The following is a 23,101-nucleotide window of genomic DNA, read 5'->3' on the forward strand; positions in this document are numbered from 1 at the left end:
TGAGTTACATAACGTGACAAAGGGAAGTATAAACCAAACTCATATAAATTGCTACAAAAATATTAAATGGAGGCCAATTGGGTTCAGTGACACATGAGAAAAATGATGGTTAAAATACAAAGGTGGTTCAACATTTCAGAATCTATTACTTTAATGTTCCTCATGGTAACTCAGAGGAAGGAAATCATGGGTGCTTAAAAAAGAAAAAAATTACAGAAAATTCAGTGTCCACTCCTGACAGTGACTCTTAACATAATTATAAATGGATACTTTCTTTACATGAAAAAATCCACACATATATGAAATATCTCAAAATAAGTGTTAGTTTCATGCTTTCTGATTATATATAAAAAAAAAAAAAACTAAAGGTATTCACATAAAAATCAGGACTGAGGATATATTATTGTTTTGGAAGTATCAGTGATACAGTTAGTCAAGAGAAAGAAATAAAAGGTATAGAAATTGGGAAAGAGTAGGGAAATTATTCTTATCTCCAGGTATGCAATCATAACAGCTGCCAATGCCAAAAGGTTTCAGAGAGAAATTATCAAAAACAGTGACCAGCAGTGGTTCTCAGGGTGGGGTCTCCAACCAGCACCGTCAGCATCACCTGGGGACTTGTTAAAAAGGAAATGCTCAGGTCCCCCCAGACCCACCGAATCAGCAGCCACGGGGGTGGGGCCCACAGCCTGTTTGAAGAAGCCGCCCATGTGATTTTGACGCAGCTCAGGGTTGAGAGCTGCCAGATAAAAGAATCCAGTGACCAGTGATGGAACTGGGGACAACTGTGCACAAAAACCAGGAGCCTCCCTCCACCCAGACAACCATGGATTGGGGGGTTGGGGGGGGAGGCTCTTACAGCGCTGACGATGACGACAACAAAAGTCATCTGGCCAACTTAAATGTTCCTGTTCCTGGAGAGGAAGAATCAATATTAGCCACATATTAGCTGGGCCTAAATTAATCTATATTTAATGCTCTTTCAAAATTACCATCATACTTTTTGGAATTTAGCCAGGTTGCAATTAAAGCTCAGAGAAAGTAAGTAGGCAAGGATATGTAGGAAAATTCCAAAATCAGTAGTAGTTGGGAGCTAGCTCTCACCGCTTTATGTTAAAACTCCAGGAACTAAACATGAGACACCTAAATTCATATGGAAGTTTAGTTTGAGAAAAGGGGGCATTTTAAGTCAGTGGGGAAAAGATGTACCATTTAATATAAAAAGGTATTGGGGTTTTGTTTTGGAATACATTTCAAAATACATTTTGAATGAGTCAAAGATTTAGAAGTAAAAATAGAAACCTAAGTAGTAGTAAAAGGTTTTACTTTTTTTTTTTTTTTAAACATCTCAAGAGGAAGGACTAAGCAAACTTTAAAATGCAAAAGCCATCAAAGAAAATGCCGGCCAATCTGACAACATAAAATATGCAAAACTTCTGCCAGAAAAAAAAAAATAACCACAAAGTCAAACAAACAGGAAAAAATACTTAAAGTACATGGCAACTGCCATTTTGCTTCATGTAAAAAAAGTCCTCTTGCAAACCAGTGAGTAAAAGATCCATAATCCCAGAAAATCAGGCGAAGGATATGGTCAGATTGTTGACAGGGAAGATATATAGATGGCTTTTAAAATCTGAAGCTCATCATTCTCACTCAAAAGACAACAGAAAATAAAATAGTTTTCATCTATCAGATAAAGAAAAGCTAAATTTTAATCGTGTGGTGAAGCTATGGCAAAGAGACACCATGGAACACTGGAGTATAGAATGAGCTTGAAAGAGGTTTGTTCATTTGTCAATATCTATAAAATTTAAAAACTGTACATAGTACCTTTTGATCCAACAATTCAGCTTCTAAGAGTTTATCCTACAGATAGAATCCCACCACTACACATATAAAGGATATTCACAACAATGGTTAGCTACAGACGACGTGTTCACCAACGGAAAATGCTATAACCGATGGAGAGTCCCATATCACAGAACACTGCGTGGTCAACAGAACAGGTAGGCAGCTGAGCCGACATAAACAACCTCCAAGATATTAAGGCGGGAAAGTGAGGGAAACACCAGTGTGAAAACCCAGTCGTGCTCGGGGTGTACAGTGAGGTCCCCCTGGAAGACTTGAGTGGTTTTTTCAACCCCATTCTCTCTTGGGGGAGAAAATAATTAGGGGAGGAGCAGGAGGGAGACTTACCTCCAAGTGACATCCTTTTGTACTTTTTTTTTTTTTTTTGCCATGTGTGCATTTATCAATTCTTTCAATTAAAAAAAGAAGCATCTAGTAGGAAAAAAAAAGCTACATTTGCAATATAGACTGATTTTTTCACCTCTTCCTTCTGCCACTTTCCAGGGTCCTGATCAGTCTTCACTTGCAAAGAGAGCTCTGGTCCTTCCTATCCGAATTCTACAGGTTCTCCACCTGTTCACACGAGCACGCCCAGTTTCCCATCCCGGGTCAAGGGTGGCTGGCAGGCCCAATGGCCCCAGTGCAGGGCTGACACCTGAACAGGTGTGTGCGCCCAGGACCACAAGGTGGTTCTGAGCGGGAGACCTCATGGCAGACAGGCTGCAGGAGCACAGGGGAGCACGCACCTGGCCCCACACTTCCCAGGCACCGGGCAGCACCCTCTTTGCCTCCTCTAAGGTGCTCCCTCACGAAATCAGTTAGTCCCCGTTTGCTATCTGCACTTGTTTAACATTAACAAGCACACGGTTGGGAGAACTTGAAAGCAGACAAACATAACTCTGTGACAGCCATAAACAAACAGAAGGAGCAATAAATCCTTTTAAAAGTGTATATACCAACAGACTTTTATTAGAGAGGTATTTAATTGCATATCTGTTTTTTAAAAAACATTCCAAAACAAAATAAGATTCAGGAGCTAATGCTTTGATGGTAGGAATATTTGAGGGTTCTAATATTCTATATCTAGTGTTCTCTCAGCCAGGAAGATCACATAATATACCTGAGAAGCTATTAAAAACTGGCTTTTTGGAAAGAAAAAATCAATCATGCTTAAGTCCTTGCCTGTGTCGTGCTTCTGACCTCCACGTGCTGCCTGAGCACGCACTTTTCTTTTGAAGGCTCATTTACGAGGCTTTCTGCTTCAGGCAGGGCTATTGCTAACTGGGAAGTCTGATGAGGTTCCTGGTAGAAAATGTAGGACGTGCAAAATGCAAAGAGCTCCATTTATGATGGCTTATTATCAAGGCAAACCCTATACTAAAAGGCTGCATTTCCATCAGCTCTGCCAAAGGTCAAAGTTGACAGCAAAAGACAAAAAGGAGAGGTCTGTGTCTCAGAGGTGGGCTTGCAGCTCCCGTAGGCAGGGAACCCTTGGCGGGGTAGACGGTGACTCGTGGGGTGTGTGCAGTTTTTCCAGCCTCCCTCAGATGGGGAGATGGCGGCTCTGCTCAGAGGCCCAGCCTGTGCTGAGGCTGCACTCACTAATTCTGAGCCCTTCAGGATGACCGGGGTCTTTGTTTCAGGTGGGTCCCACCATCCCGAGGGAACAGCAGGGGTGAGCAGGGCGCTGGTGCCTGGAGCTCGGTAACCCAGGCCAATCCCTGCGGTCACCCGGGGCAAACTGACAGGACGGGGCCGGGGCTGCACCCCACGAGGGCTCCTGGCTTTAGGCCCCTGAACGTCATTAACACAACCGCACCTGCGCTTCTCTGTAGCTCTCCTGATGCCCATTTACTCACGGTGAAGGTTAACGTAAGGCAGCTTGGAAAAAGCAGGTGTGGCGCTTTATTCTAAACACCTACAGAGGACCCTGCCTCTGTGGGACCACGTTGCTAGTTCCCCCGTTGATGTACTGTTCTGGCTTTTAAAGTAAATACAGAAATCCCATGGCACAGGGAGCTGTTGCCAGAACGCATCAAGATCCTCATCCAGTTTACTGGTTCAAGTGGACCACTGAGGCAAGCTTTCCAACTGGGGTGGCTCAAGCCTTTGTCTTGTCCAAGATAACAACTCCTGGGCAAGGGCCGAAAGGGGTAGGGGGAGCAATCACTTCCCCCGGATAAACCCCCTCCTACTCGGCAAGAACTCACACTCCCAGCAACGACTTGCTCCGGCCTAGCTCTGAAGCATCTTAGCGTCTGCACGTCAGTAATAAGGCAGGAACGAGGGCTGGAGAATTAAGCGGCTAGTTTGACACTTCAGGTTCCGAGGGAGCGTACCCCCGATGACCACAGGACTTCAGAGCGAGTTGGCCGGGCTCCCGTTCTGCGTGCTGCTGCCCAGCACCGCTCGGAGGGAGAGGAGAAATGGATGGAGGTGTGGGGGTGGCTGAGGCTGGCGGGCTCCTGCTCCGGAAGGCTCCTGCTCACTCCTGGTCACTCCTGGTCACTCCTGGTCCGGCACCTCCCGGAGCCCTTCGCTGTGACGGCTCCGCCCACTGATCTCCAGCAGGGCCTGGGCCTCAGGGTCCGCATCCAGGATGCTCTTATTGCCCTTGCCCTTGGGGTTGTGAGAAGGAGAGAGGGTGTGGTCAGTGGAAGGCACAGAGAGATGCGGCCTCCCCATTACCAGGAGCCCGCGGTGCCCTCCTGCTGGCTGCCATGCTCGGTGCAGGGGGTGGGGGGGGGACGCTATGCTGCTGTGGCCAAGGGGGGGGGGGGTGCTGTGTTCCTCTCTGAGTCCCTCCCACCCTGGGCTCCCTGGGGCATCATGGAAGGTACTGGAGGCCTGACCAATGAACTGGAAGGAGCCCGAGGCCTGCCCCAGCCTCCTCGGGGATTTGCAGACAGACAGAGGGGCTGCCCCATGAGCCCAAGGTCCCACGGCTCAGGCAGGGTCCTGCTTCCCAAGGTCGTCACCGAGCTGTCCATGGATCCCAGGTGGGCTGTACGTGGCCCAGCAACCCCATGGCCGGTCCACAGCTGGCGGAAAGCAGTCTGGAATGCGCCATCTCCAGAGGGAGGAGTGACACGAGGGTGGGGGGCAGGAGGGTGGAGAAGGGCCCAGGCGCCCGAGGCCACCGCACACTCACCGGGCGTGGCTCTGAGAAGTCTCCGACAGCCCACACCTCCAGCCTGTCAAACTGGAAGTTCTCCCGGGCCGACAGCTGCGGACTGTTGTAGGTGGTGCAGGCGGGCTTGGCTCTGCTGTGCCCTTTCCCGAAATCGACGTCGATCCACAGCCCAAAGTAACCGTGCTGCCCGCCCATGCCCTGCAGGAAGCCACGGCCGAGGGCGGCGTCACCAACCCCCCCCATTCCGGAAGCGCCAGACGCCACACGCCTGACGCCGCGCCTGACCACCCAGGACAGCGCAGAGGAGAGTGAGTGCAGTTCTGCTTCTTTTAAACGGTGAACTATATAGACGGACTCAATTTAAGAATCCCATCCCAAATTTACAGAAGAATCATCAAGGTCTTCACACCCCCACCCCACAGCCCTTCCTCAGGAGGCTGCACTGGATAGAAGGGCAGGTGACGGCAGAGGCTTAAAACACAACGAGAACCACAGTGACCACCGGAGCCTACAGACCTGAACCCTTAACGCGGGACCTAACATCAGAAAACCCCCAGGCCTGCCGCCCGCCTGCCACGTGGGGATGCCTATCCTCAGAGAGAGCAGGAAACGGAGCTCAGGGCACGTGAGTAACCCACCGCTGTCAGCAGCCCAAGGAGGGGCACGAGGCCCCCGCTCTCTCCTGCCCCGCACAGTCCCGCTGCGCTCGATGCAAAGCGCGTGGCCCATGGGACTGCCCAGCATTTCGAACCCCACCTCCCTGAGGACAACCTTTGGATGCCACCCCGTTAGCTGCCTCTTCACCTGCCCCTGCGAGGCCTGGAATCTTCACCTGCTCTTTCTAATTTCTGGCAAGGGACTGGGGCAGGAAAAGGCAACCGACTCCCCAGAGCCACTTGCCCCCCGGGGCTGGTCACTGGCCACCTGGGTGCTGCCACTGAGGCCGCTGTGCCGGCCACCTCCTTTCTTGGGAGGAGGTTGCTGTTTAAACCCTGGGTCCTCCAACAGCCTGGCCATCCCTCCTGCTTCCTGGGGGAAGCAGCGAGCAGGCCCCGAAAGGAGCGCTGGGCCTTGCCTGACCAAGGAGGTGACCAGACTTCTCTGGCCTTGCTTCTTCAAGCAGAGGCCTGGAGTTTCCCAGCAGGAGCTCTGGGCTAAGAAACAGAGAAAAGAAACCGGCTTGGGGACAGGTAGGAGGCAACTTTCTCACCACATGAAGCTGGGTCCTGGGTGCTGGCCTGTTAGGTGCTGTCCTCTTCCCTCAACTCGGCCCTGCCTGGACACCCTCCCCTGCCCCAGCCCCAGCCCCCTCTGCAGGTCCTTGGCCTTCATCCACTTCCTCTCCTTCCCACAGCCGAGTTGGCAAGCAGCAGGCAGCAGCTGGGAGCCGCGATCACCCCGTCTGGAGCCCCACGTGCTCCTTTAGGAGTCACCGCTCTGTGCTGCACAGTGGGTCCCGTGAAGCACTGCCCCTCCCCCAGCACCTTCTGCAGGTGTGCGGCAGGACGGACATGCCAGCCACGAAGGCCACAAACCCTCTGACCGGCCCAGGAAACCTGGCCAAACGCCTTCTGCACACAAACCCCCGAAAAGGGCCCAGCAGGGGCTGCCACCTTCCACAAGAGAAATTCCGTCCTAGTTATCACTGATCCCATCACTGAAACCTGGGCACTGCTCACTAACACGACACGCTTCTCAAGACGGACGCCGTGGAAGGGAAGGGGGCACCTACAGTTGCCGGGGGTGGAACCAATGACACCGCCAAGTCCTTACCAGCCCGTTTGGAATCGTCTGCTGGCCGTGGTTCAAGTACATGTAGTGGTCGTTGTAGCCCGTGTCTGTGTACACGCCGAGGCTGGGGGAGATGGAGAACAGGAAGCACTTGCCGTCCCCTGGAAGTGACCAGAAAGCAAAACCAACAGGAGTGTTGATCTGAGCTCGGCTCGAGAGAAGCAGGAAATGCTTCCTCTCAGACGGCAAAGCAGGAAAGACTCAGGTGTGCCCTGAGCTCACCACACACCTGGAAATCGGCCATTGTGAGGGTTGGAGGGCAGTTCCCAGACCCCATGGAGAAGCGGGCCTCGTGGCCTCCTGGGGACCCAGGTGGTGAGCTAGGGCAGGGGGTGTCAGGATGACACCGGACAGGCCTCCTACGTGGACAGTGACAGTGGGGAGCCATCCCGGTGCAGAAGTCCCTGTGCAAAGACAAGGGTCCTTGTGGGGAACAGCAGGTCCCTTTGCCCACACGGAGAGGGTTATGAGTATTGGGAGGTCAGGACGGGGGGACTCTGCTGAAAGGCCACCTGGAGCCAGGTGAGGAAGGGACTTCCCTCCAGGCTAAAGCCTCGGGCTTGATCCAATGGTCGCAGGCAGCCCCAGAAGGTTGGGGACAGGAGTTTTAGCCCCAACAAGCAGCCTGGCCGCCCCTCTGCCCTCCTGGGCACTTGGCCTCGGGTGAGCACTGTTTTGCTTGCTGAGCTGCAGGCTGTTGTCCAACAGGGGGTTCCTAGGCTCCCAACACTAAGAGGGGATGGGGCCCCCCAGGCAGGGCCTCCCGCTGCAGCGGACCCACATCTGAGTCCAGCCCAGCCTGCTCTCAGAGAAGGCCAGATGGGGAAAGATTACTCTCTGGAGTACAGGGGTGAGGGCCCAGGGGTCAGCCTTGGCTGCAAAGCAGTCAACTCACCCACGACCGGACTCACGTTAACCAGACCCGATAATCGGGCGGCAACACCCCCAGCTCACGAGCGTTCCTGAGCTGCCTGCCCACGGAGCACCATTTGACAGGCCTCCGGGGAACGGGGGCCCAGAGAAATGCGCCACGTGCCCAGCACCAGATGTCCCACGAGGGCCAGGCTGGGGCTCTGGATCACATCTACGTGGCCCAAAACCTCGGTCTCCCCAGCTGCCCCGCAGGGAGCCCAAACGGAAACGCAGGGGCCCCGTGCATCTAAGCCACTCGGAGTCTCCAACGTCGGACAAACGGACGAGGACACCTGCACCCGTCACCAGAGCCCCGGGGACCCCTGCCACGGGGACAGCTGCCCTCTGCTGGAGCTGCGTTTTCACATGTAAGAACAGGATGAACTCCAGTTTGAAAATTTGGTAATTGCATTTTGCACCTTTCTTCAAGAAGATTAATTCTGCCTGTGAATAAAGCATTAAGGCCAGCAGAGCTCATCTACAACTAATCTGAAAGGAGCTGGAGGAGGCAGAAGTTTTATCATCATCGTCCTCGGGACACACAGGTGTCTTCCCGTCCCAAGGCAGAGCGTCCGGCTATCCGGGGAAAGGAGCAACTCTTCATCTCCCCGAAGCCTCTGGGTTGGGGGGTGGGGAGGATGCCCCTGCCCGGTGCCCCCTCCCCAGGACACCAAGATGGGGCAAAGCACTCCCCAGTGGCCCAGTGCTGCCCAGGAAAGGCCGGTGGGCAAAGCCGGCCCTCGGCTCGTGTCCAGGCACCCGGATTTCGGGAGCATTTCCACCACTTCCTGCACCCACACTCTACACCCAACGGGATGCCAGACCCCTGCTTTCCTTCCGGGGCCTGGAGCTTGGGTGCGTGCTGCGGGAGGGGCCCTCGTGACCAGCCCCCCACAGACGCCCTGGGTCCTGAGCCTCTCATGCGTGACCCGGTGGGCGACATTCCACATGTGCTGTCCCAGCTCCATGTGGAGGAACCGAGCACGTCCTGTGTGGCTCCACCCGGAGGACTCCGGAAGCCGGTGCCTGGTTTCCAGGACTTGCCCCAAACGCCTCTTCCTTTGCTGCATTTGCCGTGTGGCCTTTTGCTGTAATAAATCTCAGCTGTGAGTAGGGTCACACGCTGCACCCAGGAATCCTTCCAGCGGAGCACTGAGCCTGGGGGTGATCTCGGGGACCCCCACACAGTGCAGAAGGCATTGGTAATGGCAACTGCCTGAAAGATCTGGAACGTTCTGAAACCCAGAGATAAATCAAATCCTAGAAACCAGAGGATCTCAGGGATGGAGGAACCTAATTCTTCATCTGATACTTGAATTCCTTCCGCACCACCCCAGGCAAACAGCTGCTCAGCCTCTGCTCATCCCTCTCCGGTACTTGGAGCTCTCCTGGGCACCATCCCCTGGGCTCCGGAAGCTCCGCTAGCAGGGGAAAGACAGAAGCAACCACGGAAGTGTGCAATGCAATAAAGGCCACACAGAGCTCCTGGGGCACCTGGCCTGGCCCTCGTGTAGTCAGGAAGGCTTCCTGGAGGAGGTGACCCTGAGCTGAGGTGGGAGAAGGGAGAAAGAGCAGCCTGTGCAAAGTCCTGACGACAAGAGCAAGCTTGGCCTGCTCTGTAAACTGCAGGTAGTTCAGAAAGATGGAGCTGGAGGTGAGGGGCAGGGGCAGGTCCTGAGGCTGGAGATGCAGGCAGGGGCCAGGCAGGTGCCCTCGATGCCACGGCGAATGGGGGCACTCTGAGCTGAGGATGGTGGGGCTGTCAAGGGGTTTTCAGAAGAGCATCCCTTGAGGTTCTGTGTGATGTGACAAAAGTCTTGGAGAGGGCTGAGGCCATAAGCAAAGGGGCTGGTGAGCCAGCTGCTGCAGTAACACCAGGAGAGCGAGAACGGAGGGAAGAGGCTGGAGGGACTGCAGAACTGACGGGAACCATGTCTGGTTCGGACAGGGCATCACCATCCCACGGAGAACAAGGCCTCTCCCCATCGATCTCTGGAGGCTCGGGACTGGGGAAGGTCAGGGGAGCCTGCTGCCCTTTGCTATCTGCAGCCCGAGGGTTCTAAACCACGTCCCTGTCGCTGAAAACGAAGGGACCTTCCGAGGATCCCTCTGGCCTGGTCACTTTGTGTGGCTTGTGAGCTGGACTTGGCCTGTTAGATCCAATCGCAGCCTCCATTTCAGCCACTGGCCCCCAAGGAGACCCCTGAGAACACAGCCCATGCCACGCACTGGGGAAAAAACACACGACAACAACAGATCCTAGAAGCACAGGCCCTGGGAAAGGACAATTTCATCTCTATGCGTGGAACACAGCTCTCTGTCCAGGATATGAGGGTTTTGTGACTTTTTTAAAGGGCTGTTTTTATCAGGGTATTTTCCTTTGAAGGAAGGGAAAGAATTTCTTTAGAACCTTTCATCCAATGCATTTGAGGTCAAGTGACAAGCTTCCAAATCCCAGCAAAATCACAAAACCTAAATAGCATGGCAGACAGAAAAAGTCAAAAGCAGCAAAGCAAGCAAACCCAGGCGTTCCAAGAAAGGAAGACGGTCCAGGTGAGAGAAAACACCAATTTTAAAGACTCAGCCCCAGTTCTCCTGCAATCCATAGACCTGGTGCCACTTAACAACACTGGGCCTTGGAAAACAAGGGGTGACAACGCCCGGACATGCTAACCTTCCCGTGGCCTGAGTCAAAACGGAAACCCATGAAGTGCTAAAGCAACACTGGGCGCAGCATGTCTGACGATCCTTCCCATCATGTCTGGAAAATCCCTTGGAGGAGATGACAGAAGCAACCCTTCCAAGACCACCCACATGGTCAGTGCCCAGAGCTCTCCGGGGCCACAGCCGTCCAAACAAACGCCTACGGCCCACTCTGCTACCAGGGAGACCTGGGGTTTGGTCACCAGATCTCACCTTGAAACTGAGGCTTGACCTCCCAAGAACAGGACGCAAAACCCCCAAAGATGTGGCCGTCGTGGTCCTCAAGGACAGTCACGCAGGGCCCGCAGTGTGTGATGCGCCCGCAGAGCTGGGAGAAGCTGTGCCCGTGCAGCTCAGACGAGAAGAGCAGGTGCCACCTGTGCCGCTGCTCGCTGGGCAGGTGGGAGTTGATGTAAGTGACCGACAGGACATCCAGGAGGCTCTCAAACGCCCTCCCCGGGTCAACCGTGCGCTCAGGGATCAGGCTGGCCAGCTGGAGGGACGAGCAGAGGAGGAGAAGGCCTTCGCAGACGACCACACGCAGAAACACGGACACGTGGGGCTCCCGGAACGCCCAGTCCTCGAGGGCGGCCTGGTCACAGTCCCAGTCCAGCTGCTCAGGCCCCAGAGGCTCCCTGCCACCTGAGAGTGGAAAGAAAGAGTATTCGCAGGGTGGCTGCAGCACCTCATTTTCACCACCTCAACCTGCGCCGTCCACGTGTGCCCACCAAGCACCGGGAACGTGGCAGATCTGCACGAGAAGCTCTAAGTGTAAAATACACACCAGACTTCAGAGTGTGGAAAAGAGAATGTAAAAGTAGCTCAGTAATTTTCTATATCAATTACATGTTGAAGTTATACTTTGGATATACTGGGCTAAATATACTAAGAATTTTTTCACCTGTTGCTTTTTCCTATTTTAATGTGTCTAACAGAACATTTAAATTATACGTGTGGCTTACATTTGTGCTCGCGTTATATTTCTGTTGAATGATGGTGCTCTAAACAATTCCACTCCAACACTTCCCTTCTTTCCTCTGCAAGCTGCCCTTCAGCAGCCCACGACACAGCCCTGCTCTCAGCCCAGGGGCTCGGCCCCCAGAGCTGCTCGGCAGTCAGGGCCTGGGGAGCAGCACCAAACGAGTCGCTGTCTGAGGACTCCGGCCCCAATTAAGCCAGCTGTGAAGGTTTTGTAGGTGTGCTGTTTCCCAGGCAAGTCGGAGTAGGGACTGCTGACTTACGGGGCACCTACCAGCTCATCGGGAGGAGCGGGTTTCATTAATGAAGAACCAACCTGGTTTCCAAGCAGCCTCTAGAGGCCTGTTTTCTATCTCCTGCCTACTAAAGGGTGTGGGGAAACGGTGGATAGAGAAACTGGGGTTCACACAGCCTGGCTTCAAGTCCCAGCTCACGACTTGCGTGACCTTGGGCCAGTTCCTTCACCTCTCTGTGCCTCAGTTTCCCTGTGTGTAAATGGAGGGAACGCTAGAACCTACCTCGATTGGTTGGCACAAGGCCTACAGGAGATTTTACATCATGTTCTTGCTGACCCAGGCAAAGGCTCAACACAGAGCTCCTGTAATCACCAACCAACAGAAACTTTGGGTCTCAGCTGAAGCATGAGGTCTTCTCTAACTCAGGATGATTTTATTAACCAGAAGACTTCCAAACCCAATGACTCAACATTCCACTTCCTGACTTCTGTTGTTTCAAAATTCCTATAATTTCTAATAAAACTATCTTTCAAATACCTCTTGTTTCTCTTTGCCTGAACATTACCAGAAATCTTCAGGATAATTTTAATCTTCCAACTTCCACACACTCTGAAATCTGGTGTGTATTTTACACTTAGAGCCTCTTGTGTAGACCTGCCACGTTCCCGGTGCTTGGTGGGCACACGTGGACAGTGTAGGTTGAGATGGTGAAAATGAGGTTTAGCAATGAGAATTCTAAACAGAGACTCATATTTTTATGATTCTTCTTTTAGAACATACTGACTCCAGACTGATGAATAACTCATGCATGAGACAAGCGAACACATCTGAACCAAAGCGCAAAATTAGGGAACATCTATTATTATGAGCAAATTCTTTCCTAGTTCCAAGTACCCACTTAAATTAATTTTTAAAATATAACCTATTTTCAAACCACATTTAAAAGTCTAACTTTCTAATAAAAGAGTAACACTTTTATCAAATGAGTCTACTCTGCAAAGCGATTCACCACAGGATTTTTTTTAATCCCAAGAAACTCCAAATATTTATTTCTCCCCCAACATCAGAATACACATTTTAAAAGTGCACATGGAACATTCTCCAGGACAGAGCATGTGTAAGGCCACAAAACAAGCCCCACTAAATTTACAAGGATTGAAATCATTCAAAGTATGTTTTCCAACTGCAACTGAATGAAATTAGAAATCAGTAAGAAAAGGCAATTGGAGAAATTCACAAAAATTTAGAAATTAAACAATCTAATCCTTAATAACCAATGGGCCAAAGAAGAAATCATAAGGGGAATTTAGAAAATATTTAGAGATGAATGAAAACAAAAATACAACATATCAAAACTTACGAGATGCAAAGAAAGCAGTGTTAAGAGGGAAATTTATAGCTGTAAACATCTACATAGAAAACAGATCAAAAATCAACACCCTTACTTTCTACCTTAAGAAACTAGGAAAAAAAAAAAAAAAAACTAAAGCTAAAGCCAGCAGAAAGAAGGAAATAAAAGAACTAGAGAAAAAACATATTAAAAGAGACCAGAAAAGCAATAGAGAAAAAAAAAAAAACAAAAATGGAACCAAAAGTTGGCTCTTTGAAAAGATAAACAAAATTGACAAACCTTTAGCCTAATCGGGGATCAAGGAGAAAAGAGAGAAGACTCAAAGCATGAAAATCAGAAATGAAAGAGGGGTCATCAGTACAGATCCTACAGAAATAAAAAATATGTGGAGACCCCAAGAACACTCGAATGCCAGCAAATTACACAACCGGGAACAAAGCTGGAGGCCTCCCACTTCCCAATTTCAGAGCTCACTGCAAAGCTGCAGGAACCAAGCTGACCCAAAGGTCTGAGTGGGAGAGGATGGGCAGTGCCCGCGCCGTCGCAGCCATGCCTGAGGGCTGAAGGGCCACTTGCCTTGGAGCTTCATCTGCGAAAACAGCTGAGCAGCCAGCACCTCTGCTGTGGAGGTGGTCCCTGGAGCCTGCTTCCCCGTCCAGCCACACAGCTCCTGCCTGTAGTCAAGCACGTGCACTACAGAGGCAACCAGCTCCTCTGTAAACTTGAAGATCACAATTTTACCATTAACGACCCTTCGCTGGGAGCCACAACCTATGTCCTGTCGACACGGGGAAGAGCATCTTCTCTATCTCTTTCATGCCAACTAGGATGCACCACCATGGGGAAGAAGGGATAACACAACTCAACTAGGATGCACCACCATGGGGGAGAAGGGATAACACAACTCAGGTCTTAGATGGTTATTCCTTTTTCTAATTGCACACTGTGCTGGCCTCGAGGTTTTGCCAAGGCCTTTGACTGGAAGCTCTGACCTCAACATAACCATTACGTGGTCTAGGGCTCCCCGAGGGTGGACACACAAGAGTGCTTCCAACGGCTGAGAAGGCTCCCCAGCCTCTCTACCTTTTGGACTTCTCTTGCTTTCACAGGACCTTCTGCAGCAGAAATCATTTTGAGAATCACGAGACTCTTCTCCTCGGCGTTTCCTTTTAGCAGGTAGGACAGGGACATCGTGAACTGCTCCTGGGAGACGTTCTCACTGGGCCCCTTCGCCTTCCCCGTCGGGGCAGTCATCCGCATGCCATCGTACAGTCTGGTGACCATCTCTGTGGGCAGAGCGTCCCCAACATGGCTCTGTTGGAGACAAGTGGGAGAAAAGGCAGTGGTATAGGGTCTGAGTTAACCTTGGTGGAATCATGGAAAAACAGCTCTGGCACCAAGACTGACACTGCCTCTCCGCAGTGTGTCCAGCAGCTACCTAGACCAAGGACATCTGGGGTGTCCCAGCTTATGGCTTGTCTTGGCCATCAGAGCCTTCCACAGTCTGGTCCCACCCTGCTTTCCAAACTCCCCAATCTCCCCAAACTGGGCCACGTCATTCCTGCCTCTAGCCATCAGCTACTCTTTATCCTACTTAGATACTTTGAACATCTTCCTTCTTTTAGAGTCGGTTAGCAGCTACCTGCATGTATGTTACATATTAACACATATAAAACATACATCTCTAAGTGGTAACTTTGGTCTCCCTTATGTTAGGGACCTCTGTATACGTTAGCTGGCTTTCACTTCTTGAACAAGTTCTTTGTGCTCAATGTGCATTTTTTATTTAAATTTTTAATCTAATACTAATGCCTTGACAACAACATTCTGTAAATACTGTTTCTATTTTGGCTCCAGCATCAAATGTGATTGGTCAAGGGTTTTCACTTAAGTGGTAAAAGAAAAATCATCAACTTCTGGCACAGTGGAGTCTGAGAACTGGATTCTCATGCAACAATTTGCTGAGGGCACAGTGTTTGCCCGATATCAACACTCGGCAGATCTCGTAAGGCAGGCTTCTGCCTTCTCAGTGCAAAAAGAGTTTTCCTACTTCTGTGTTTGAAAAGTTCTACTGAAAAAAATCAACCACTAATTCTTCCCCAAATTAAAATGTAGCCAATCACCAGAGCTTCCTGATCAACTCTCAACCCTGTTTATCCTGATGAACACTTGGGTACCTTGTCACCACCCAGAAGTCAGGTCTCTAACTGGTTCTGTTTTCCCAGCTTAGCCGGAAACCCACGCAGTGTGTGGCACTTCTGGTCTAGTGCAGACAGGCTCATGCACACACACACCAGAGGGCTCACGGCTGTGACCGACAACCCTCGGGCCAGTTTCCACATCCGGACAATGAGCTCGGTGGGGTAGGGAGCCATCCCTGGGGCCCCGTCAGCTCCCGGTCTGCATGTGCTGGAAGAGGGGCTATTAAAAAGCCCTCCCACCTCCAGGGAGATGAGCCATGTTCTCCCTCTGCGAGGGTCTTGCCTCAGTCTGAGCACTCAAACATGCCCTTACACAGGATACGGGGCAAAAGAAATGGGGAAATGGGCAAAGTCAACTTTAAGTGAAGCTAGAATTTTGAGACTTTCATTATTTTGTGAGGAATACCATAAAATGTCTAGCATATCAAACACAAATTCCAAAGGCAAAGGTACCTTTGAAACTATGGCTCCTGCACCTACAAATCCCCTAAGGCAGACTGGGGGACAGGAGTGAGGGAGGCCAAGAGATAAGTGGTTGAAGAGATGGAAGCAGGGCTGGCCCCTTTGGTGTTCAAGTTAGAAATGTCCCCGACACATCATATAAACCATTACTTACCTACTCTGAGTTCTTTTCATTAGTGTAGGTAAGATTAAAAAAAAAGTAGAGGGGCACATTCATTTGCGTATTGCCCAGGGCTGCATTTGCACCCCGGCTGCAAAGCCTACAGTGGGTACCCTCCCGCCCTCAACAGAAAACAAATCTTTGTGTCCCAATAAACTTTTACAAAAAAAAAAAAAAAAAAAAAAGGGCCAACCAAATTCGGCCCCCAGGCTGCAGTTTGCGACCCTGCTCCAGGTGGTTAGCTGCGCCAGCCTTGCCTTCAGTGCCCGCAGAGAAAAGGACCTGGGAGAGGGGTCTGAGCTGCTTCTGTCAGATGACAGGGCATCAAACAATCTGTCGACTTCCACCTGCTCCTCGGGGAGAAACTGTGAGCGGAACTTCTGGCCCAGGTGGCTCCTGCTGTTCCCCATCTTTCTGGAGGATTCGCTGCAGGAGAGATGCGGAGGTAGAGAGAAAAACCAACATGTAATAACCATGGGAAATAAATGCTGATATTCATGTGGCCCGGGTGATGCTGAGGTCACTACAAAACGTGGCTAAAACCCATCAGGGCTTTGCAATGATGTTCTCAAAGGGGGGGGGGGGGGCGGGGGCGGGGATTAATACGCCAAAACAAATAAAGTGGGGAAACCCCAGTCCTGATTCCCGTAGTCTCCTGAAGCCCACTCGTAATTGTCAAGACACGGCCTGGAATTCTGTATTTGAAAATATAGTTCCCAAGCTGAAAAACAAAAAAGAGAGAGAGAGAGAATTGGATAGTTCGTCACTTCATCACTCTGAATAAATATTTAAAGAAAAAAAAAAAAAACTGGAGTTGAAAAACTATACGGCTGAACAATTACATGTATTTGACTACAACCACCACCTCGACATTCCTGCCTATAAAGCGAAGATGCTACTCGAGAAGTTTCCCTTAGTGACTAGCCTCCGCTACCAGCTGTGTGGTCGTGGGCCAGCTGCGTGAACTCTCTGTGCCTCGATCTTCTCACTGGTAGATTGAGAAGAACCACAGCTGCACCTCAGATGTTGGCTGTGACGCTAAGTCAGCTGGCAAAAGCACAAGACTGAGACCCAGCCAGTGCCTCACCTGAGCAAGGGGAGGCTGGCCCTGCAGGCAGATGACCCACAGGCCTCGTTCACTGCCACAGCCCTCACTGCAGAAAGGGGTCGAGTGCTGACAGATCAGGGGTTCAAGCAAAAAAGCCATGGTAAGAGATGGGAAAAACCCTCAAAAGGCGGATGTGCTGTGCCGTCTTGGCTCTCGTCCTTGGGCTTCATCTGGAAACCCTGTTGGTGGGCCTGCTGGCAGGACACCCCCTCCTTCTCCACGGGCGGCTCAATAAACTAAGTTAATGAAACAGCAGGTTGTCCGCCAGGTAAGGCCAGGGAGGGCAAAGTCATCCCAGCAGGCCCTGGGGTGGAAAGCGGTCCCTGATGCAGACCTGACTGTTCGAAATCTCGTGGGGAAGGAGGGTGCAGGGGGGCCTGCCTTCACCCCTGCCAGGAAGCCTTGAGCAGAAGCTCCTTGGAAGGGGGCGCAGGGCAGCAGGCAAAGGCAGGCTGGAAAGGAGGGTACACACACAGTGCCAGGTGCCACTCACTCTCTTGCTTTCTGATCTAGATGCTTCCACTCCTCCAGTTTCTTAAGAGCCAAAGGGAAAACCTCCAGCCCTGGGTGCCAGGTCCGGCACCGCGTGAGGTTCTCCATACCTTAAAGCGCAGGGGGCTGCCCCGGCCGGGGTCTCTGATGCCCTCCACGTTCACCCTCTCCACCAACTCTCCTACAGGGCGACGAGGGGCCAAGTAATCCACACCCAAACCCCAAGGAGCAACTGGATCATTCCAGACTCGGTTATGAGACCAGCCATCACAAAACTTGACTTTTATCCGAGGAGGACAGAAAGAGTGCCAAGCACAGGGAGAAAAAGATTACAAATTACTGAGCATGCTGCTGGTTTAATATATTCTACCAATCTCATCTCTGGGCTGTGAGCATGACCAGGCATCCTAAGGCAATGACTGGCAGAAATCGCCATTGAAAGAGCAGTGGGCACACCTGTCAGACCAGGGGCTGCAGGAGGCAGTGGGCCGTGTCTCGGGAAGAGGGGGCTAGGAGGGGCTGCTACCGCACCTGCTTGTCTTAGATGATTCTGCAGAGAGTTCCAAGGAGTGAGGTGAGCACTCGACTGGGTGCTGCCAGAGGCAGAGATAATTCGGTGACCTGTACCTTAGCCATTTTTTTCTCAAAGGCAGGAGGAACAGAAAAGAATAAAGCAACAGAAGAGAAAGGAACAGAGTGCAGCAGGAGGGGGTAGTTGGTCATCTTTTGCGGCTGGCACAGTAATCTTATTTTGTTCTTGCTTTTGTTTTGCTCAGTCATTAGGTGACTCTGTCTGAGGCTGCTGTTTGATGAAACCGTTTCCGTTTGGCAGGAGAACCCCACAGGCTGGCGGTGAGTGCCGGGCCAGCTACCAGCCAACAAACACAAGAACCAGCATCTCGAGTCTTAAAGCCGCGTGCCAGCGGAAAACCCGCAATATTCACAGCTTTACGTGTAACACTGGTTAATCACTACAGCCTTAGCCAGAAACGTTTTTAGGTTCCTGTTTTCCCCTCTCACCAGGGAAATTCAAAATTTTCTCAAAAACTGTGTCAGGCTGCCAAGTCACCCCAAGAACTCTCATGCAACCACCCGGTCATCCTGATGAAATCCTGCACAGGACAAACGGATAAAAGCTCACCCCAGCTAATCACATTTCATTCTCAGGGCCTTTATTCCAAAGACCACTGCACATTCTCCACTTCTAGAAAACCTCCCGGTTTGTGGCATGAGGAGGCCCACAACTTACCCGAGTGGTGGAGGAGGCGATGGTCTTCCTGAAACCAGGGGGGGGGGCGGTTGGGGATGTCAGCACAGCTTCCGTCAGCGCCTGCCCAGAGGCCAACCGACGCCCACCAGGCCCCTGCGCCCAGGATCTCCCCGACCTGCAGGGCCTCAGAAGTGAGTTCCCCTGGGCAGCTTCCGTCCTACCCTTTCCCCGGCTAGGGGGGCCCTGGCTGGCCACCCCACTCCACCTTTGGCTCCCGATACTAAATGACCCTCTTGACCTTTCCTGGAACCGATCGGGACTCAACAGAAACGAACACGTCACTCCTCGCCCACCGCACTGGGCCAGCCCGGCCTCCGCGCCGCTCCTCGAACGTGGACATGGCCCAGCCCGGCCTCTGCCCTCGCCGTCCCCGACCCCAACGCTGAGCCACCAGCAGCCACGGCCTCCTGCCCTTCCTTCACGCTCGCCCAAGCCTGGCAGACGCCTCTCAACTGCCCTGCCCAGGAGCACAGACCTGTCCCTCTGCGTCTCCCCGTGCGCCCCATTCTTCAGTGACAGCACCCCAATATGCAGCTGCCCTTTAGATCACGCCTGGCTGGCCCCGGCATCTGAACAGGCAGGCACGCAGCAGGCACCGGGCCGTGTTTGTGGAATGACTGCATGATCGTTCTCCTTGAGTCCTATGGGGGGAGGTGGCTCACCCCCTAACCACCTTGTCGGTTCCCCAGAAATTCCCGGTCCTGGGAGCTTCCCCATCAGCTCCTGTCCCCTCCAACGCACTTACAGCCCCCAGGATCAGTGCTGCCTGCTCTCCCACCCCCACCATCAGCCAGCAAATAGAGGACAGGCTCTGGGACTCATTTCTGCACCCCAAAGCCCACCAGGGGCTACACGGGGACTTGGGCGCGTGCAAGGACAGAACTCAGTCACCCTGGTAGCATCCTCCAGCCTTCAGGAAGAAGGGGCCCAGAAACCACCAGGGAGCTGGCAACAAGGACAAGGTACACAGCCAACTCCACCTCTGCTGCCTGATGGAGAACGCACCTAACTTCCAAAGCCCTGCCAAAGCTGCCTCGCATCGGGGCCAGAATCGCCACCCCGGGGGTGGGGGTGTGGGGGGTGGTTGGCCTTTTGCCAGGGACACAGGGGCTACAAGGCCACTGACGTCTCAGTGCTGCTGCCCAGAAGTCTCACCACACCTGTGTCTGAGAAATCAATGGCAGGAGCTGTGTCACCTGGAGGTCACGTGTCCCACCTCCCCCAGACCCTAGCCATTCTGACATCATCGATTCACTCCATAGTTCACCTTGAGTACTCCCTGGAGCCTGGCCCAGCTGGAGGGGTCAGACCCAGAGGCAGCCAGGCAGGCCGTGCCCTGCAGGAGGCCCCAACCTGACAGGGAGCAGCAGAGACCGCACAGGCAGAGGGGTGGGGGTGGGGGGCTACGGACACTCCTGGGGTCTCCTCCTCACCGTCTCCAGGGACTAAGAGCCGGTTCCCCTCAGTGAGAACAGTGCCCCCGAAGCATGGGGTGAACGCAGTGGACTCAGCCGGGTGAGAGGTGTGGCTGGGGGGAGAGGGGGAGCCAGGCACCGGGGAGCCCTCCTCTGCCTCCACCTTCCTCACTTCCACCCCAGTCCCACTAGAAACAGGTTCTTCCACTGTGTCTGCAAACAGCAGCGACTGGCCTGGCCACACCTCCTCCAGATCCCAAATGGCCATGGGGAAGGAACAGAGCTGGGCAAGCCGCCAACCACAAGGGCAGGAGGGGAGAACTGGGCAGGAGATGCACAGTTACCAGTGCGGGGGCTGCATGGGGTGGCAGCAGCAGGAGGGGGTCAGCCAACCACACCGGTTTTCTGAGGAGGGAGAAGGATGTACAGCAGCCCCAAGCAGGAGCTCCAGGCCTGGAGAGGGGGGGACATACCCCTGCCCCCTCTGCCACCGTGCTTGGCATCTGCAGGGCACTGAAGGGACTTCTCAAAACAGCCACAAGGACAACCCCATCCCCAGTGTGAGCCCTCTGCAAGGCAAAGCTGACCAAGACATGGCAATGATGCAATGAGTGCCCTCTCTACTCAGGCCAAAAAGCTCCTCAATTTCCAGGAGGCAGAAGTTTTCCTATACACCTTTATTTTTCCCCAAATGCAAGTTCCTGAACTTTCCCCCCCTGACCACGGGTTCTCTGAGTCTTAGGGGGCTGTCATGGGCCTTGTGGGACCTGTTTCCTGGCCAGCTGTGCATAAATGCAACCCCACGCTGGCCTTCAGTCTCCCATAGATTTCATCTGTTGGGCTCTTAGCACATGTCAATTGCTTACACAGTGGTTCTCAGCTGGGGGTGATTTTACCCCCCCCCCCGGGGGGGGAGATACTTGGCAATGATCATAGACATTTTCAGTTGCTCCGACAGGGGTGTGGGGGGGTTGCTACCAGATCTAGTGGGCAGAAGCCAGGGATCTGCTCAACATCACAGGGGAGCCTACGATGCCCAGACAGCCTGGTCTCTGTCAGCACAAGGTCCCCAGGCTGTGACATCCTGGTGTGATCAAACAGCCTGGGCATCCTTCAAGCTGACACTTGGTTTTACGATGTTGGGTCAGTCACTAAGCCTTCCTGAATCTCAGCAAACTGGAGAAAGGACACCAGCCCCATAACGAGGTGGAAAGGATTACACGAGGTCTCCTAGGGCACTTAATCCTGCTTTCTGGAAACCAACTTCCAAAGGGCCATCATCCGGAGAGCTGGGAACCCAGCCCGCAGCACCCCTCCTGGGAAGGCTCCAACCACCTCACTGAGAAAGCAGACTCCAGGCCCTGTGGCTGGAAGTTCCGGCCGCGGAACCGGCTGTACTCCTGCAAAGGGTCAGCCTGAGACCGGACAAGCCTTCGGGCTGCAGAGCTGAGAGTCCCGGGGAGGTAAGGTGGCCTGCTGCTCACCCCGGGCAGGCTTCCTCGGCCAGGGGCCTCAGCCCCGGAGCACCTACTCGTCCTCTCCAGAGGCTCTGAATTCAGTTATCAGCTGGATGGCGCCTGCGAGCCCAGCCGTCTGTGGTCAGACGGAAGACACCCCACACGCACCCCCTAGTCGGACCCCCGACGGGCGCCCTCCCGCAGCTGCACCCCTCTCCCTCCCTGTCGGGCCGCCTCCCACCCGCTCTCTGCTCTCTCTCTTCCCTCGACGGCGCACGGAGGGAGAAAGGCTCCGGGTGACTCTGTGCTCCCAGCCGAGCACACTGGGAGACCCTCCCTCGCTCCCCCGCGCGACCCCCCACCTCCCGCGGGCGCCCAGAGCAGGGGGCAGGGGGCAGGAGGCAGGGGGCAAGGACTGGCTGCTCCCGGCCATCTTCCCGTCCCCACCCCCGGGCATCCTCCCGCCCAGGCCGTCCCGGGCCCAGCTCACCACCGCCCTCCGGCCCCCGCGCCGACCCACACACGCGCCTTCCGGTCTGGCCGCCCACCCGCTTCCGTGGGGGCGGTGCCTACCGGTTGCCAGGGGACCCCGCTGACGGGCGGCCACTTGCCCCAATCGCAGGAGCGGACGCCGAGGGGAGGCGGAGCCCTAGGGGGACAGCCAATAGTAAGGCACCTCCGGGGGAATGGGCCGGCGGGTGGGCGGGCCCGTGGGCGGGGCGGGGCCAGCGCGGGGGGAGCGTGGGATTCCGGCGAGGCGCGCGCAGCCAGTGGGGAGTGGCCGGGACGTAGGAGGAGGAGGAGGGTCTGGGGATGAGGAATGGCTGCCGGTTAGGGCAGGAGCCGGAGGCTGTGTCTGGGGCCGGGGGTGGGGGGAGTAAGTGGGCTGGGGGCTGGACTTTGAGGGACCCTCAGCTTGAGCCAGCACGCAGCCCCTGCACCCCAAAAGCCGGCCTCCGCGTAAAATATTCCCAGACTTACCGTCTGATCACGCCAAAGTTTCAGCCACTCCCCTACACCTGGTTCTTTCTTCTCTATAGAAAAGCCGTTTTTGCCCAACTCTTGATCTTAAGGTCAGAGCTTTCTCCCTATTGCAGTAGCCCCTTCCCCCTTGCAGCAGCCCCTTTGAGTAAAGTCCCTCTTTACCAAGTCTGAATTTGTTTATTATTGGACAAGTCGCAGGAACACTGAAATAGGGAATACTGAACTTTGCCCCTAGGGGAGATATAGGGTTAGGTTTCTGCAAGCCTCTGGTCACAACGTTTCATCAACTGGGCAGCATATCACCTTGTTTTATGTGTGTTTCTGTTTAAAGACACTTTATATCTTTTGCTTCTTCCTTAAACCTACATACAATTCCTTAGGAAGGTGTTTGTTTCCCCAGCCCTTTAGAGACTGCCCCCATTTATCCCCATCTAGAAACAGGATCTTTGTCTTCAGAACATTTTAGAACAATAGCCCACACTAAATATGGTGTCAATTCAATAACCTTGAACTCCCAGCCAATGGCACTGTAACTCATCCCTGAAGGAAACTGATCTTACACGTGGCATTTCCTCCCTAACACACAAGAAGGCGGACACC

At 53.2% G+C, this 23,101-nt stretch overlaps 1 protein-coding gene across 4 annotated transcripts; it reads right to left on the bottom strand.

The window, feature by feature from the left end:
- Nucleotides 1–2,721: 2,721 nt before the first annotated feature.
- On the bottom strand, nt 2,722–22,048 carry MEAK7 (MTOR associated protein, eak-7 homolog). 4 transcript variants are annotated; one of them, XM_037815944.1, is made up of 9 exons: nt 22,008–22,048; nt 16,033–16,201; nt 14,036–14,266; nt 13,529–13,673; nt 10,601–11,029; nt 7,002–7,176; nt 6,755–6,873; nt 5,000–5,179; nt 2,722–4,467 (listed from the first exon to the last, which is right to left on the bottom strand). In XM_037815944.1, exons 2-8 carry the CDS (start codon nt 16,183–16,185, stop codon nt 5,046–5,048), a joined length of 1,386 nt encoding a protein of 461 aa, XP_037671872.1. In that variant the 5' UTR covers nt 16,186–16,201; nt 22,008–22,048; the 3' UTR covers nt 2,722–4,467; nt 5,000–5,045. The 4 variants fall into 4 exon arrangements, with proteins under 4 accessions (XP_037671872.1, XP_037671871.1, XP_037671869.1 ...); XM_037815943.1 differs by lacking the exon at nt 22,008–22,048 and adding an exon at nt 18,625–21,706; XM_037815941.1 differs by lacking the exon at nt 22,008–22,048 and adding an exon at nt 18,625–21,706 and having other exon boundaries at nt 2,723–4,467; nt 16,033–16,496.
- Between the last annotated feature and the right edge of the window lie 1,053 nt (nt 22,049–23,101).

The sequence above is a fragment of the Choloepus didactylus genome, chromosome 22 (assembly GCF_015220235.1).
Source record: "Choloepus didactylus isolate mChoDid1 chromosome 22, mChoDid1.pri, whole genome shotgun sequence".
NCBI lineage: Eukaryota > Metazoa > Chordata > Mammalia > Pilosa > Megalonychidae > Choloepus > Choloepus didactylus.

Excerpts from the sequence above, each read along its gene's own strand:
- MEAK7 (XM_037815941.1), bottom strand. The coding sequence starts at position 16,251 with ATGGTTATTACATGTTGGTTTTTCTCTCTACCTCCGCATCTCTCCTGC. Across the intron at positions 7,177-10,600 it reads GGTCAAGCCTCAGTTTCAAG|GGACTTCTGCACCGGGATGG; the intron begins GTGAGATCTGGT and ends GTCTTTGCACAG. Across the intron at positions 6,874-7,001 it reads TCACAATGGCCGATTTCCAG|GGGACGGCAAGTGCTTCCTG; the intron begins GTGTGTGGTGAG and ends GGTCACTTCCAG.